The sequence below is a fragment of the Salmo salar genome, chromosome ssa06 (assembly GCF_905237065.1).
Source record: "Salmo salar chromosome ssa06, Ssal_v3.1, whole genome shotgun sequence".
Lineage (NCBI taxonomy): Eukaryota > Metazoa > Chordata > Actinopteri > Salmoniformes > Salmonidae > Salmo > Salmo salar.
The window spans coordinates 65,503,402-65,521,510 of record NC_059447.1 but is presented as its reverse complement, the minus strand read 5'-3'; the positions used below and the strand labels follow the sequence as shown (position 1 = coordinate 65,521,510).

General features: G+C 43.9%; 1 protein-coding gene and 1 non-coding gene across 2 annotated transcripts in view; both read right to left on the bottom strand.

The window, feature by feature from the left end:
• The window catches only part of ift172 (intraflagellar transport 172), a 29,418-nt gene extending 17,522 nt beyond the window's left edge, over positions 1-11,896 (bottom strand). Inside the window, exons 1-22 of the mRNA XM_014205282.2 lie at positions 11,676-11,896; positions 10,624-10,767; positions 10,322-10,434; positions 10,178-10,217; positions 9,987-10,052; positions 9,790-9,869; positions 9,607-9,694; positions 9,232-9,446; positions 8,983-9,106; positions 8,720-8,815; positions 8,341-8,502; positions 7,820-7,873; positions 7,506-7,609; positions 7,033-7,118; positions 5,551-5,663; positions 5,063-5,230; positions 4,595-4,731; positions 3,535-3,642; positions 2,601-2,685; positions 2,011-2,103; positions 1,792-1,869; positions 1,409-1,657 (exon numbers count right to left, since the gene is read on the bottom strand). Coding sequence (XP_014060757.1) covers positions 1,409-1,657; positions 1,792-1,869; positions 2,011-2,103; positions 2,601-2,685; positions 3,535-3,642; positions 4,595-4,731; positions 5,063-5,230; positions 5,551-5,663; positions 7,033-7,118; positions 7,506-7,609; positions 7,820-7,873; positions 8,341-8,502; positions 8,720-8,815; positions 8,983-9,106; positions 9,232-9,446; positions 9,607-9,694; positions 9,790-9,869; positions 9,987-10,052; positions 10,178-10,217; positions 10,322-10,434; positions 10,624-10,767; positions 11,676-11,714 — 2,442 coding nt within the window. The 5' untranslated portion in view covers positions 11,715-11,896. The remainder of the gene's footprint in view (positions 1-1,408; positions 1,658-1,791; positions 1,870-2,010; positions 2,104-2,600; positions 2,686-3,534; positions 3,643-4,594; positions 4,732-5,062; positions 5,231-5,550; positions 5,664-7,032; positions 7,119-7,505; positions 7,610-7,819; positions 7,874-8,340; positions 8,503-8,719; positions 8,816-8,982; positions 9,107-9,231; positions 9,447-9,606; positions 9,695-9,789; positions 9,870-9,986; positions 10,053-10,177; positions 10,218-10,321; positions 10,435-10,623; positions 10,768-11,675) is intronic.
• A 179-nt stretch (positions 11,897-12,075) lies between these two features.
• Positions 12,076-12,147, bottom strand: trnaa-ugc (transfer RNA alanine (anticodon UGC)). Its single transcript has one exon. It is a non-coding gene; the product is annotated as a tRNA-Ala (tRNA).
• Between the last annotated feature and the right edge of the window lie 5,962 nt (positions 12,148-18,109).

The window sequence follows — 18,109 nt, the reverse complement described above, 5'->3', positions numbered from 1 at the left end:
CAGAGACAAACCAACTTCACCTGCCTTACCAGAGACAAACCAACTTCACCTGCCTTACCAGAGACAAACCAACTTCTCCTGCCTTACCAGAGACAAACCAACTTCACCTGCCTTACCAGAGACAAACCAACTTCACCTGCCTTACCAGAGACAAACCAACTTCACCTGCCTTACCAGAGACAAACCAACTTCACCTGCCTTACCAGAGACAAACCAACTTCACCTGCCTTACCAGAGACAAACCAACTTCACCTGCCTTACCAGAGACAAACCAACTTCTCCTGCCTTACCAGAGACAAACCAACTTCACCTGCCTTACCAGAGACAAACCAACTTCACCTGCCTTACCAGAGACAAACCAACTTCACCTGCCTTACCAGAGACAAACCAACTTCACCTGCCTTACCAGAGACAAACCAACTTCACCTGCCTTACCAGAGACAAACCAACTTCACCTGCCTTACCAGAGACAAACCAACTTCACCTGCCTTACCAGAGACAAACCAACTTCACCTGCCTTACCAGAGACAAACCAACTTCACCTGCCTTACCAGAGACAAACCAACTTCACCTGCCTTACCAGAGACAAACCAACTTCACCTGCCTTACCAGAGACAAACCAACTTCACCTGCCTTACCAGAGACAAAACCAACTTCACCTGCCTTACCAGAGACAAACCAACTTCTCCTGCCTTACCAGAGACAAACCAACTTCTCCTGCCTTACCAGAGACAAACCAACTTCACCTGCCTTACCAGAGACAAACCAACTTCACCTGCCTTACCAGAGACAAACCAACTTCACCTGCCTTACCAGAGACAAACCAACTTCACCTGCCTTACCAGAGACAAACCAACTTCACCTGCCTTACCAGAGACAAACCAACTTCACCTGCCTTACCAGAGACAAACCAACTTCTCCTGCCTTACCAGAGACAAACCAACTTCACCTGCCTTACCAGAGACAAACCAACTTCTCCTGCCTTACCAGAGACAAACCAACTTCACCTGCCTTACCAGAGACAAACCAACTTCACCTGCCTTACCAGAGACAAACCAACTTCTCCTGCCTTACCAGAGACAAACCAACTTCACCTGCCTTACCAGAGACAAACCAACTTCACCTGCCTTACCAGAGACAAACCAACTTCTCCTGCCTTACCAGAGACAAACCAACTTCACCTGCCTTACCAGAGACAAACCAACTTCTCTATCACACACAAATCACATTGTGAGACAATCAAGCCGAGTCACTCAGAGCCTCTCCATCAGGAGAGCGTGAGACGGGATCTAAGCAACCTTTCACCTAATTCCATGAAGACGTTTAATCTGTCGCTGGAAGACAAGTGATACTCGTCTTGAAGAAGCCTAGTGGAACGGTGTGATTTTGCAGCGGTCATGACACCCACCCTCTCATAGAACTCTCCCTTGATGAGGGCAGCCGCGATCCTGTTGATGACGTCAGAGTTGGTGACCAGCTCCTCGCGGCTCATAGCCAATCGGGCGGCCTTGGCAGGTAGGCCCGCTTTGAGGTAGAGGTTGACGGCGCCCGTGAAGTCCTCCTCCCCCTCCTTGACCTCGCCGGCCTTCTCATCCTGGTTGGTCTCCATCAGCCACTGGTAGTAGCTGTGACGCAGGTTGTCCAGCTCTGGGTGGCCCTGGGAAGACACTCCTTCAATAAGGGCTATGTTGCACAGTTTCATGGGGGAAAATCCCTGGTATTAGTTTGTTTTGTTGCAGATAGCCGATAAAATAACGTCATGTGCGGTACAGTCTCTCAGTGTTCGTTTACCTTGGACTCGGCCACAGCGATGCAGTCGTCCCACATGTGAAGCTCCTGATACATCTCCATCACCTCATCAATGGCGTTCTACAGAGCGGTCACACGACACAGCGACACACATCCCGGTGAGACTGGGGAGGCTCTTCATGCCTTCCCTACAGACCAAATGCTTCACTGAGTTGTATAGTGTTAGACAGACATTCCACCATTCAAGTTACACCCTCCTACCTGCTCCATATAGTACATCTCAGCCAGTTTGTAGTTCTTGTCCAGCATGGCGAGGCGTGCTTTGACTTGGTAGAACTCGGTACCATCACCACCCTGGAGATTAGACAAGGCAAGTGTCACATAAGACCAACTTCAACATGTATCTGAAAGGCTAAAGGGAATGGCATGTCCTTTCTATCAGACTGGGGCAGGCCGCCCTGCATTCAACAATGGTAAACAGGTGCTGGGGGTGCGTGTGTGGGCATGCATGTGTGTGATTAGCATTAATGGAGTTTAATAGCCCAGTGGAGCAGAGGGATGTAATGGATGGATTGACTGGCCTGGCCAGTCAGGGAGCAGCTGTGCTGGCAGGGGTGCCAATGTGCCCATGCTCCAGGGTGCAGAGAGACCCACAGGGGCCCCAACAGACACCCAGGGCTGAGCCCCGTGGCCCCGGATGGGACACCTGGATTGGATTGCCTCCAACTCAGGGCCTGGATGACTATGGACCCAAACTAGAGCCTCCAACACTACTCCGTATATCTACTGCCAGTTATGAAGGGAGGTGGGGACCGGCGATGCACGAGAGACCAACACACTACAGTACGTACGTATTCCTTTGCGACTTGGTCAGCGATCCTGTTAGTCTGGTTCAGAAAGCGAGCTTTGGAGACATCTCCCAAGGCAGCAAAGCACCTAAAAAACACACAAAACAACTTAAGGCACACTGAGGGTGCAGCGAAAACAAATGTGTACAGACAAAAACTCTGACATAACCTCTAAAACAAATACCAAGGGCGTTCTATCAACAGCCTTCAGCCATGCTACAGTGCCGGGGTGAACATTTCAATGGCTTTCTAACATAGGCCGCCTGTATCACCAGCTCTTTCAGGGAAGTTGCATCACGCTAATAAGCTGCGTTCGCAATCAAAAGAGGAGAATGTCTTTTTAGCTACCTACCCTCCTTCATTTACATTCTCCTCTCCAGACAAAACCCTTTTTTTCCCCCTCTGCATGATTTATGCAAATCAACCCCCATACATAAGGAATGGCCGCTGCATTATTGATGCCACGCTACAGTCAAATCTAACTTTCACCCCGCAAAAAAAGTGAAAAAAAAATCACAAAAGCTTAAGTAAGCACCACCAGAGTAAGTTAAGTAAGTCATATTGAGAGAGATAGCTTTTTCTAGCCAGGGACACATCTTTCAACGTGACACAGAGTACTCTCAGTTCTGAGTGAACTGCTTAGCGCTGTACTAATTCTCCCCCTCCCCCCCCCAGTCACGTACGCATTGCTCAGATAAAAACAGTGAGGAGAGAGGGGGCTGCCCCGGGCTAAACGCCTTCACGGGAGGCCAGTCACTTTTCACAAGTTAAAACGGAGAGAGAGCGAGAGAAAGGATTGTATTAGAAGATAAGCCTAACAGTGCTGTTGTTTAGGTTTTACCGAGCCCCCTAGGGACACGCATGACGACATGAGTGGAGTGTGTGTATGTTGTGGCATGAGTGACGCAGTCTGCGTGTGGTCCCCCGCTGTGCTGACCTCTCTGCGATGTGGAGCTGGCGGGCCTCCAGAGACAGTTTGCTCAGAGTTTTCCACATGGCTTCCGTCTCCGAGGACATCTCCAGAGTCTCCAGGAAAGCTGTGGCTCTGAGGGAACACACCCACACACACACACACATCCACACACCCACACACACACACACACACACACACACACACACACACACACACACACACGTGAGTCACACACAGCAGGACCATCCACAGGGACAACTCACAGCAGGAGAGAGCAACAAAGTGTAACTAGAAAAAACAGATTCAACAGAAAAACAACCCTCTTTTTTGCAGTTATAGGGTGACAGTTTGAACACAGGGATTTTCCCGCATTTTTTCGGTCCTCCTAAGTCCAAACAGTGTACAAATGAATTTTCGGGACGGAAAAATGTTTCATTGTAAACATAAACAACTAAATATGTACATATACAAAGTATGTTGAAAAGATAATGGACCTATATATATATATATATATATATATATATAGAAGATTATATTTGAATAATATAATCTTTGAGAACTAACAATCACCAAAATAAAATCTACATAGTCAGGGAGAATTTAAGATTCCCAAAACAATGAATATAGCAGTATTCATTTTGTGAGTATGTTTGAGCAAAATAACACAGTATTAGCCATGGCCAAATAAATAGAATTCATTGTATGAAATGGTCTTAAATGCACACATTTCTCTACAGTGCCAAGATGGTGGCTTGTAAAATTTTCTACAAAATTCAGCCGCCCAGAAAGGGGCCGACAGCACCCATTGCCACGACCCCCCCCCCCCCCACCTAACCCCTTTTTGAAGAAAAACGTGGCAGTTATCAAAATAAACTACATGCACTTCAAATAGGCGACACAGCATTGAGTGTGGAATGTGGACCACAATAGTTGCATTCTAAACCCACATTCTTTCCACCCTGGATGTTGCACAACTAGGGATCTTATCAAAACCAAATCAGCAACTAGAATTGGAATATATTGTAAGCTGCCACTTTTGTGCATTCCGAAAGACCCACTGCATTCTTACAAGGTAGATACTAACCTGTAATAGTCGCCATCGTCAATAGCTGTTCCAAACTCGATAAGGCCCTCGTCCAAGGTGTAGGACACAGTGTTGACCCCCTCGGTCACGATCACCTCTGTCTTACCATTGGACCTCTCCAGATCCACTACATCCCCCTGTGGAAAACAGAGAGGCCAAATCAGCCCTCTTCTCAGCCCTTATAGTTCTACCTGCTAGGAGATAATTACACTGTGTGCCTTTCACTGCACTCAGAGACTTAATCAAAGGTTCATCAAGACAGAGGAGGACAATAAGAACACAGGCATGGGCTGTGGTGTGGGGTGTGGAAAAGAAGAGCGGCACACAGTCGGTCACATTGGGTATTAAACTTCAAGGTCTATAAACAGAAAGTAGTCAAATCAGTAGTTCAGCCACACGGTGACTAACGTTAGCCCTGCCAGTAGCATACGAGCTGGCCGGACCCTCTCTCCCCCCCCCTGCGCTCACCCTGAGGGGGAACATGGTGGCTCTCTCTGGGCTGTCGATGTTGTACCACACACACAGGTTGCCTCTGTTCTGGCTCACCACCACGTCACTGCCAGGAACCCACTGCACGTAGGAGCAGAAGCTCAACACTGTGGTCTTAACACTGCTCTCTATGTCATACAGGTGGAGCTGAGGGAGAGAGGGAGAGAGAGAGGAGAAGAGTTAGAGGATTAGGCAGTGATGCAAGGAATCACATGAAGCCGGTCTGTTACTCAAATAAACTCAAATCCAAGCAGTAATGCACCTTTCAAAACTAGAATTTCAGCTCTACTGGGTCCTCGACAACAAATTCTAAACCATAGCGAAACATCTGAGTACAATGAGTCACTTTTCAGTCAAAAGCTCCCAAAGGGATTCCCAATTAAAATGCTTGGCATCCTTTGCCCAGGGCGAGCACATCAAACAGGCATAGCTCTAGGCAGCCCCGTTACTTTAAGCTGCTGCCTCACCCGTAGTTTCTTGTCCCTGAAGAGTAGCTTGCGCCCCGTCTCATTGAGCTCCAGCCAGTCAATCTTGGAGTCGTGGTTGATGGTTCCCAGGTTGTATCCGCCGGCCAGATCCACTGTGAGTGGGAGGGAGAGAGATTACCTGAGCCGTGCCTCTAGGTCATAGCAGCAATCAATGACTGGTGGCATCGAGAGACAGAGAAGGAAAACATTCTCAACTCCAGAGTTTGTACTAAGAGGGTAGGTGTTGTACCGTGTTTAAAGCCACATTATATATCTATATATCTGCTAGGCAAGAGATAAAACGGTATGTTGTAAGTGAGGGGCCTACAGAACAAAGCCATGATGCAATATGAATATGTCAACGTTCACAGTAGTATACATCCACTCTGACAAACATCTATGATTCTCCAATGAATCATGTGACAGAGAGGCCTGGCATTGCTACTCCTTTTATTCTGTAATCAAGCTTCTGAGAAGCTAAAAAATCATTTTCCAATTTACACTTTCAGAGCGAGGGAGGGAAGGAAAGAAAAGAGGGAGGGAGGGGAGAAGCAACAAAAAAGAAAATAAAAAGAAACTGCTCCTGTCATTCAAAGGGGAGAAATAAATTGGATGGAGGTTGTTTCTCATTTTCACCACCTGAACAAAAAAACTGCTCGGCGGTGACAGAAGGACATGCCCGGACTTAATTAGCACAGGAAGTGGACAGGGCTTGGGCAGATGGCGCTCAGCTCAGCCCTGCACTGTGGCGGGGTCTGGGCTTGGGCCGTGCTTTAGACTCTACACCGCCACCCACCACCCCGCCCACCATGGGGTCAGCGCCTAATTGAAAGGCCCGTTATCTGGAAGCGGCATATGCCTGTTTGTCTCAGCATCATTCTTTACCGGCCCTCACAGGCGCTAGCGTCTCAGGCTGCCCCAGGGGAGAGAGGGGAGGAGTGGGGTAAGAGAGGGACGGTGTGGGCCCGCTAAAATCAAACAGTCGTTCACCTAATTAATACCTAGCAACGTGGGGACCAAGTCGCTCGGAGCAGCGCCTGCCTGCCTTTACATGAATAGGTATCATCCATCACAAAAAGGGCAGGTCAGCGTCTTTGTGTGTTAAACTCTCTTTATCTGCAAATAAGAATGGATGGGAGGGCTGGGCTGGAACTTGGCCTTGGAGTGAAGGTGACTGACACTTTTAGTTAAAATATTTAGCAATTACTTCACACGGTCACTTTGGATGCAAATCCCTTCACTAGATAGTAATAGCCTAGATAAAAACACATGACACGATTTTACATTTCTGGAAAAAGTAAAGGCCTGAGAATAAAAGCTGTAGTCAACAAGCACCAGAGTCATAACCTTGGCTTGACTTTGACCAGAAGACAACCCTTCTGCAGCACAGAAATCAGGTCTTCGTGTCCTCGGTTCACCATCTCAAGGAGCATACACTCTGCATCATACATATTCATGACACACACACACACACACACTTACCAATGGCAATGGTCTTGATGTCAATCAGGTAAGCTAACTTTTTGTTGCCTTCAACCCCCCTCTGTTTCCTCTCATTAAGACGAACACTAGAGATGCAGACACAGTGTGGGGTAGACATATACGTAAGCAGAGGGGGAATGTTAAAACTGAACATCCAAACATTAGCACAGAAATATCTCCAATCTGACAATCTTGACACCCTGAATACATTAGGATGGATTTGTAATGACTAACTTTGTGCACTGAAAACTGACTTGACAGCTGCATGCAAAACGCTTACCCTTCTCACGCATTCAGAGTATGCCCGACTGTCATGTACAAACAAAGCTCAACACTACCACCTAGTGACCATTCTTCACGTACGAGTAGAAGACGAGCAGAAATGTCTCGGTGACGTTAGAAAACGCAACTGCTTTCTATAATATAATATGGTATAAATATATGCATTAGGAGGAGAATGAGTGAACGCCAACCTGATGAGATGTGGGTTCATGAACTCCGTTCTCACTGATCCCAGGATGTCGTTGCTGCCGTACTCCACCAGCGTCAGCTCCCCAGCGTTGAAAATCATACACACCTGATACAACACATCACAGTCAGCAGCTGACTCCCTACCATTAGGAGAACATTCACAATTCCTACGCTCAAGAAGCAATGACAGGCAGTTAACAGGGACATGACGTGTATTTTATCATTCATAAGTTGGGATTGCAGGACCTGAAAACTCCTCACTACAGCACATAAACTGCAGACAAAACTAAACAGGGACAGAAGAATGGAATCGTACCGTTTCATTTTCAAAGAAGAATTTTTCATTCCCCCCGGAGCCTTGCCATGCAACCTGAAAAAAGAACGGCAGAGGGGTCTTTGTTTACCCGGGGCGAAGCGCGGTGGGCGTCACTTCCTGCTTTACACTACATTACACACACATATATCCTGCAGCCTGTTATTGCGTATGTCTGTCATTTTTCGACAGCAGCACTCCAGCTCCAGTGAAGGCTCTTTGAAAACTCTCAGTTAAACAGGGATTAGCACACCGAACCGTGACAGCCCTTGAACTTTTAAAACAAGTCCTTGGAACTTCTAATAGAGCGATTTGTTTCTCACTGTGCCACAAACAATATGCAAGAATATTCGCACAGAGGAAGGGACGGTGGCCCATAAAAAAACATCTCTTGCACTTAGTGTCTTGATTCTTCCAACAGCTCACTTCAAATTGGAGTCTGTATACCACACACATGAGCAGGTAGAGGTAATTACTCCATAACTAGCAGAGTAAAGGATTAGTGAATGGCCAGAGCATCATACCTCACTGAGCTTGTTGGAGGTCAGGTCTCCCAGCAGCAGGGTATCAGAAGTGTGGCCCACCAGATAGCGGTCCTTCCCCATGATCTTCACCTCGTCTATCTCATAGCCGTAGTGGGACTTCAGCACCACCCGCATCCCTGTAGACAGGTTCTTTACAATCACCTGGAGACACATTGTTCAGTTAGTTAGTCAGAGCCTCCAACTCGCAAGGAAATAAGTGACAAAGAACTGTTGGGAGGGTGTAGTGATGATAAGTGAAGCTCAATACAACCATGTCTCTGAGCCACAAGTCAAGGACTCAAGTTGATCTTTCCCTGTCAGATGAACTGCAGTGCCCCGCTATCGTTCTGAACTGAAGGCGGTGAATACCACAACGTACCTGACTCAGTCCCACATAAGTCATCTCAAATTTGTTCTTGTAGATGCTCCTCCTTAGGCAGCAGTCAAACTGTTCCACTCCCCCACACAGTGTACCCTGAACACAGGGATTGACAAAAACATGTTTATGAAGCTGCCACAAAAGTTAGAATTGCAAAAAGCTGTGAAAGGCAACGTGTAGTCTACTTTCTACAGTACTGGGAGCTAATCAAGTATTTCATTACTGTTGGGAACAGGTGTGTTCGTTCATGTATGGTTACTCACTGCACAGAGGCGTGAGCCATCCTTCTTCCAGGCCAAGGCAGTGATGGTGTACAGGTTGGGAATCTCTTTAGGGGATGCTTCGTCCCATGCACCTTTCCGAGGACCCCAGTTGAAGACTCTCAATCTGAAATGACATAATTTGAACAAAACAGCTTATCACTCAGAACTTCCTGCTTCCAAGCAATGTAAGATAAGTTTGTAATATCATGCTTATTACTTGTATACTGATGTATCAAAATGAAGACTGACCGGTCATAGCTGCCGATGACCACAGACTGTCCACTGGGACTGGTGGCGGCCACAGTGAACTCTTTCTCCGAGCGGTCTCGGCTGTAGTCAAAAGTCTGCTGGATGTGACCCTCCCTGCCATAGGCCACTATCTTCTTGTCACATCCAGCCACTATGATGCTATTGGTGCCCCATGCCAGGGCATATGGTGGGCAAGGGTGGGTCAACAATTTGCCCTGCAAAAAGATTGGAGAGACATGCATCAATGCACATCTACCTGATAAGATTGTTTTTTAACAGTGAAATGTGAGAGCAAAAGGTTTGACCCAAGGACTACTATGAGAAAATTCCCAGGGACACATTGAGATGATTTAATGTCAGTACTGGGTACAGTACCTGAGATTCTCCTGAGCCTTCGTCATCAAAGAAATATCTTACAACAGTCCCGTCTGCGTGGCCTGAGAGCATGCCCTTCCCAGAAACACTGGCACACAGAGAGGAGTACAGCATTAGAGCTACAACATCAGACTATTAACTTTGAATGAGAGGGTTTGAAGAAAGAAAAAGAAAGGCACATACTTTGATGTCAATGAGACAACACAGGAATCTGTTCCGTAGACCGTAGATGACTTGTTTGTTTTTGTGTTGGCAAGGCGAACCTGGGAGGAAGCAAACAAAACATATCAAGATCCAACAGAATGTTCTGTAAACTCATAGTACTTCCTGTTATTGAAAATACTGGCAGTAAAAAAATATTGATTGTGTAAATTACTTACCTTTCCCTCTGCTAATCCAAAAACGATAGCGTGTTCTGCTGGCCATAGCAAACAAGTCAAAGCACTCTGAAACACAATGAGATTGGTTTTACATGTACTTTTAAATTGACTGTTGTTTGTATTTTGGTAAATAACTCAAAAGAGAGCTTGAACATAGTTCTACTGCATCACAGAAATGTGTTATTACTTACTGTCTGTACAAATTTGTTGCAGATGACCTTTTTCTCACCCCTGTGAGAAATAAAGAAACATCACACTTGAGACAAAGAGATGGTAGAGCGGGCCATCTGTGAATCCAAACCCAGCCAAAATACAAATACCAGAAGCATTCTTACCATTCCTCTCCGATTTTGTAGACATAGATTATGTTATCAGTTTGGGCAATGGCAATTTTTGTTGAGTCAGGAGAAAATGCCATGTCCTTGACAACATAGCTCTTCTTTCCATACTGCAAGAAGATAAATATCACAAGAACATTATCACTCTATCGAATATACCTAGTTTCAGTTGCAAGCTGTGTGTGAGTGTTTCTGGGAAAAGCTTCCGGTATCAAACTAGTCAGACAAAAAATGGTGTGTACATAATTGATGAGAGGATTACATGATAGTCAAACTTGACAACTGAGATGCCTACTAACCTTAGATTCTGCAGGCTTAGTAGAGAACTTATCCCTTTTCTCTCCTTGCTCATCGTACAGTAAGACCACTCTGTCCACAGTGCATACAGCAAATTTGCCATTATTCGGTGCCCATGTCATACAAGTAACTTTTGCAGCTCCCTCCTGTGGTAAAGGGACAACAAATTGGATACCATGTCAGTATAGTTACTTCACACGGGTAACTAGCTGTAGCCTCAGTGAACCTAGCAGTGTTTTTCTTCAATCCTGTGTCTGGACCCACACCAAAAAGTCTACACACCCTGACCTCTAGGACCTTCAGTTGAAGAAAAAAATTGACATAAGTTAGCTAACGTTAGTAAAACGTTATCTAGCTAGTTAAGGACACATGCTGAAGCTTGCTAGATATCAATCAAATGTATTTATAAAGCCCTTTTTACATCAGCAGATGTCACAAAGTGCTATACAGAAGCCCAGCCTAAAACCCCAAACAGCAAGCAATGCGGATGCACAAAGACATTGTTCATCTAGATATCGCCACATGAAACCGAATCTCATCGGGATGCAGTTGTATACATTTCACATCTGTATTACTCTGGATTATCGTCGCTGGTGAAGAAACCTATTCTGTTCCCTTTTAAGGTGGGAATTGAACAAGTAACTGTGCCAAAGTTACAGTATACTCTGCACCACGTGTCATCAGACCGCCCGAAAGACATGACCAGATTGAGAAAAGTGCTGTGAGATGAAGGGACAGATAACAGCAATAGCCAAGGTTGGAGACCTAAAGGCACAAAAGGCACTAAGTGTGGAGATTTCTGTTTAGTGTGATGCAGAAAAATAAGAGACTTCTATCCTGTAATACTGACTTTCAATGTGGGGCTGGTGGCAGCAATATATACATTTACGGTGAAGCTGGAGGTAGACAATTCAGTACATAACACATTGAGGCATACTAGGGCTAGCTAGCAGCAAGCAAATGTTAGTCATCAAAGCATTCTAGTTTGTTAGCTAACGTTAGCTGTGGTGGTTAACGTTACTAGCTACTGTAGTAGTAAAATGGCCGAGCTTACTTGGGGCGTTAAAAGCGTCTTCAGATGCTTTAGTTGCATGGTTGAAATCTATAATCATCTATGTAACTGGTGTAATGTGTAGTCTTTATAAATTATAATATAATCCCGAAGTTACTGCTGTTTACGTTAGCTAACGTTAGAATTGGTTCTGTTGATAAGGGAGGCAGACATTTTTCAAAACATCCGTTCTCCCTGGTTACGGTTGTCTGGCACGTATGTGGGCGTGTTACCCAAAAACGTCTGACGACAGCACGCACGAAAATATCCAGAGCTCGGATATATATTTTTTTACATTTTAACTATAAAATATTTGTAAATACAATAACAGCTAGCTAAACTAGCTTTACATCGAAACGCATCAAATAGACCAGTGCTATGGAATTGCAAAAAAAGAACATCTTGGAGATGCCGGGGATTGAACCCGGGGCCTCATACATGCAAAGCATGCGCTCTACCACTGAGCTACATCCCCATTCTAACGTTTCACTACTGAAAAGCTAATATGATATGGCTATCGGCTATTCAAGATGGGTGAAAAAGATGTTACACGATTAAACAGTGCATAATTTTTTTTAACACTCCTATTATGTTGCGGGTCAATTTGACCCATTTCCACGTTTTAGTTGTCTAAAATACTAGTTACCCTCTCTTTTTCTCCATGAAATTAAATGACTTTCCTCATTTAGGGTCATGAACCTAACTTCAAAATGTGGACACGCTGATGTGTTGTGGAATGTCTGTGTAGATTGTGTTCACAAACATGATGTTGTGGGTCATTTTGACCCGGAGGCTTTCATGTGTCTAGATATTTCCACAGGTCCAAAATAAACAAGTGTCTTTGATGTATTTTGTTTTGACTGGTTCTGGTTGCAGTTTTATAATTATGTTTGAGTGAAAAGAAGCTTTCCCAAACTGCTTTCTCAGTGCGGGAGCAGCAGATCTCTGACATAAAAATGAGCTCCAAACAGAAAATGCTTTGTTTGTGAGAAATGAAAAATGTTTAACAAATAGTTCTTAAATATAGAGTTGTTGAAATCAAATGTTCTTGTATTTCTTCTTTCTGAAAGGTCTGACAAGATAAAATAACGTTTTTACTTTATTCTTTGACTGTCTTGAGTGCGTTTAAACTGTGTGGGTCAATCCGACCCATAACATAATGGAGGTCATTTTTTTCCCAGCAAATCACAAAGGTTAAGATATGAAATTGAATTACTAGAAAATGACAGTTCATGAAGAAAATGTGTCTTCTTACATGTTTTGAAATATTTATGGTTGTGAAATAAGTTGTAGTGGGGGTTAAAAACATTGCTTTGTAAGGTTGATCTTCTGTTATTTTGTGGTGGTTTGTTTAAGCAATAAGGCACAAGGGTGTGTGGTATATGGCCAATATACCACGGCTAAGGGATGTTCTTAATCACGACGCAACGCGGAGTGCCTGGATACAGCCCTTAGCCGTGGTATATTGGCCATATACCACAAACCCCGAGGTGCCTTACTGCTATTATAAACTGGTCACCAACATAATTAAAACAGTAAAAATAAATGTTTTGTCATACTGTATATAAAGTGTAATATTGGGATGCAAACACAAAATTGAATACATTTTATCTCTATATCTGACATTGTACAGGTGTCTTCTTTTTGCTAAGCCCATAACCATGTGTGTGAGGTGTATACTTTTGTTTCAAAATATATTTTTTTAAGACTACCAAGAAACTCTATGTGTGACCCTGATTTAGCCCAATGCAGTTAAAAGGTTAACAAAAACACACAAAAAACATGAAGCTAAGTATGTCTTTGTACTTGCTACAATTCAAGTCCAAGTGGCAAACAATAATGTAAGCATGTGGTTCTGGGCAAGTGTAGTCATTGTTTGTGTGTGTATGTACATGTAAGTTGTTCGTATGTATACGTTTGTTGTACTTGGAGTGTTTGTTTTTTTACTTAAAAAATATGATTTAAAAATATATGAAAAAAATAAACAAGAAACAGGTGCACAAATATCATACACCCCAAAAATGCTAACCTCCCCTTTATTGTAGTGATGAGAGGTTAGCATGTCTTGTGCATTCAGGACTATCTGTAATCATAGTGGCATCCACATTAATGTAGAAGTGTTTAGAAACATATTCAATTCTTATTAACAATAAAAGTGACTCCAAAATGACAATACATTATTTACCATTCATTTCTACTGGGCACAAAATAATCTGAAACACAACCAAAACAAACAGCAAATGCATCCAACAAGTTTGTCGCTACTTTATGTTAATTTTAGTGCTACATTCATTTTGATTACTGCATTGTTGGGTTTGGAGCTTCCAAGAAAGTTTTCACAGTACTTGTGCACGTGACATTAAAACTTGAAACTCAAGCTTCACGTCACTCACCAGGGCCATGATGATCTGAAGGAGACTGCTAAATCAAGGCAAAGGTAAGAATCTCTGGATTATGAAACAGATGGAGATATTTGTGATGTTCCTCTGGGTACCAGCTCATTTGGGAGTAGGCAGGAATGAGGAGGTGGATGTGATCGCAAAGCAGGCTCCTAAACATCCTAATGTTGAGATGGAATTGTCAATCAGTAAAGCAGAGGCCAAGGGGTTAATAAGAACAGGGGTTAAAAATAAGTAGCAAGAGTTATGGAACAGGGAGAGAAAGGGAAGACCCCTGTATAAGATCCAGGAAAAGGTGGGGTCAGGGAGGTCCTCAGATCAAGAGAGAAGGAAGGAAAGTGGGAAAGTGTAGTCACAAGGCTGAGACTGGGACACATAAGGCTCAATAGTACATTGAAATTGGTGGGGAAACATCCGACTGTGATCATTGTCAGGAGGAGATGGAGACAGTGGAACATGTTCTATTACAGTGCCAGAAATATGTGCGGGAAAGGGAGCGATTGTTATTAGATTTGAGGAAAAGTGGGGTTGAAGAGCCAGGATTAAGTCAACTGCTGGGAAAATCTTCAGGGGATGTTGTATTTAATTCAGTGGCAATTTTAGCATGTATATCCTGGTGGGGCAAACAAAAAACAAGAAAATTGTAGATGCATGCCAGCAATTCCACTACACAACAATAAACAATACATTAATTGCACAATAATGGTGACAAATGGTGCTCAACAGCAGTCCCAACACCTTACCACTGCTACACCTGGCTATCAGTGGAGCCTTGTCTGGCAGCGAAACAGTTAATTCAGCCTCATTTACTGCCTTTGAAAGAAAATAGCTGATATGGCTGACTTGCTTAAACAAATGTGGTTTCTACTGACAATTGAGATGTACAAACTATGGCATAAGGGGACGACGAGCAGATAAGAGGCAATCCGTAATTTCGAAGGACGGATTTGGTCAATACAATTATTTATTCAGCACTTTTGAAATGAACAGCAACAGAATTCAGAACATGGGGCGTTCTTACAGTTGTCTCCCTGTACACCAAGTCAGCACAGTAGGATAAATAAAGGGGGCATATAAGCAGACAATGAAAGCTCTTACAATATTTGATGATTACATTTCTCTAAAACAGGCTATAGGCTACATGTGCATTACCAAGTCAGAACAGTAGGCGAAAGTAGGGGAAACAGGGCCAAATTATTAGGTTGAGGCACATGGGCTACTAACAGCTTACTACACAGCATACACTTAGTATTACTTTCTTAGCTACCATATACATATCTCCCAGGCAGTTAGAAAAGCTAAGGCTAGCTTTTTCAAACAGAAATTTGCATCCTGTAGTACTAACTCAAAAAAGTTCTGTGACACTGTAAAGTCCATGGAGAATAAGAGCACCTCCTCCCAGCTGCCCACTTCTCTGAGGCTAGGAAACACTGTACCACCGATAAATCCACTATAATTGAGAATTTCAATAAGCATTTCTCTACGGCTGGCCATGCTTTCCACCTGGCTACCCCTACCCCGGTCAACTGCCCGGCACCCTCCACAGCAACCCGCCAAAGCCCCCACCATTTCTCCTTCACCCAAATCCAGATAGCTGATGTACTGAAAGAGCTGGAAAATCTGGACCCATACAAATCAGCCGGGCTAGACAATCTGGACCCCCTCTTTCTAAAATTATCTGCCGAAATTGTTGCAATCGTCTGAGAAATCGTATCGTCTGAGATTCCCAAAGATTGGAAAGCTGCGGCGGTCATCCCCCTCTTCAAAGGGGGTGACACTCTAGACCCAAACTGCTACAGACCTATATCAATCCTACCCTGTCTTTCTAAGGTCTTCGAAAGCCAAGTTAACAAACAGATTACCGACCATTTCGAATCCCACCGTACCTTCTCCGCTATGCAATCTGGTTTCAGAGCTGGTCATGGGTGCACCTCAGCCACGCTCAAGGTCCTAAACGACATCATAACCGCCATTGATAAGAGACATTACTGTGCAGCCGTATTCATCGACCTGGCCAAGGCTTTCGGCTCTGTCAATCACCACATTCTTATTGGCAGACTCGACAGCCTTGGTTTCTCAAATGATTGCCTCACTTGGTTCACCAACTACTTCTCTGATAGAGTTCAGTGTGTCAAATCGGAGGGCCTGTTGTCCGGACCTCTGGCAGTCTCTATGGGTGTGCCACAGGGTTCAATTCTCGGGCCGACTCTCTTCTCTGTATACATCAATGATGTTGCTCTTGCTGCTGGTGATTCTCTGATCCACCTCTATGCAGACGACACCATTCTGTATACTTCTGGCCCCACTTTGGACACTGTGTTAAACGTGTTAAGGTATAGGGGGCAGTATTTTCACGGCCGGATGAAAAACGTACCCAAATTAAACTGCCTACTACTCAGGCCCAGAAACTAGGATATGCATATTATTAGTAGATTTGGATAGAAAACACTCTGAAGTTTCTAAAACTGTTTGAATGATGTCTGTGAGTATAACAGAACTCATATCGCAGGCAAAAACCTGAGAAAAATCCAACCAGGAAGTGGGAAATCTGACACTTGTAGTCTTTCAAACCTTTGCCTATTGAAACTACAGTGTCTGTGGGGTCATTTTGCACTTCCAAAGGCTTCCACTAGATGTCAACAGTCTTTAGAAAGTTGTTTGAGGCTTCTATGTTGAATTTTGAGGGAATAACAGCCGGTTCAAGCAGTGGACTGTCTGAGGTCATGTAGTTACTTCATGCGCATTCACGCATGGCTAGCATTTTTTATTTTTCTTCTGTAATAAATACGCTATTGTCCGGTTGGAATATTATCGATTATTTATGTTAAAAACACCCTAAGGATTGATTGTAAACATCGTTTGACATGTTTCTACAAACGGTAATGGAACTTTTGAGCTTTTCGTCTATTGATTTGCACTCCCGCATCGTGCCCTTGGAATAGTGTTCTGGACGCGCCAACAAAACGGAGGTATTTGGACATAAATGATGGACTTTATCGAACCAATGAACATTTCTTGTGGAAGTGGGAGTCCTGTGAGTGCATTCCGCCGAAGATCAGCAAAGGTAAGGAAAGATTTATAACACTAATTCAGAGTTTTGCTGATGCCATGACTTGGCGGGTAGCTGTATAGCTTGCATTGATGGCTGAGCTCTCTACTCAGAATATTGAACAATGTACTTTCTCCGTAAAGCTATTTTGAAATCTGACACAGCGGTTGCATTAAGAAGTAGTGCATCTATAATTCTTTAAATAATTGTTATATATTTTGTCAACGTTTATGATGAGTATTTCTGTAAATTAATGTGCACATTCACTGGAAGTTTTGGGAGGCAAACATTTTCAGAACATCACGCGCCAATGTAAAATGCTGTTTTTGGATATAAATATGAACTTGATCGAACAAAACATACATATATTGTGTAACATGATGTCCTATGAGTGTCATCTGATGAAGATCGTCAAAGGTTAGTGCTTAATTTTAGCTGTATTTCTGGTTTTTGTGACGCCTCTCCTTGCTAGGAAAATGGCTGTGTGGCTTTTCTTGTTTAGGTGGTGTCCTAACATAATCTAATGTTTTGCTTTCGCTGTAAAGCCTTTTTGAAATTGGACAATGGGGTTGCATTAAGGAAAAGTGTATCTTTAAAATGGTGTAAAATAGTCATATGTTTGAGAAATTTGAATTATTAGATTTTTGATGTTTTGTATTTCGCGCCCTGCTATCCCATTGGCTGTTGGCTAGGGGTCCCGCTGGCGGAACGGGGTCCCGCTGGCGGAACGGGGTCCCGCTAGCGGAACGTCTGTCCTCAATTAACTAACCTCCAGACGAGCTTCAATGGCCTCCAACTGCTCTTAAACGCAGGTAAAACTAAATGCATGCTATTCAATCGATCACTGCCCGCACCTGCTCGCCCGTCCAGCATCACTACTCTGGACGGCTCTGACTTAGAATACGTGGACAACTACAAATACCTGGGTGTCTGGTTAGACTGTAAACTCTCCTTTCAGACTCACATTAAGCATCTCCAATCCAAAATTA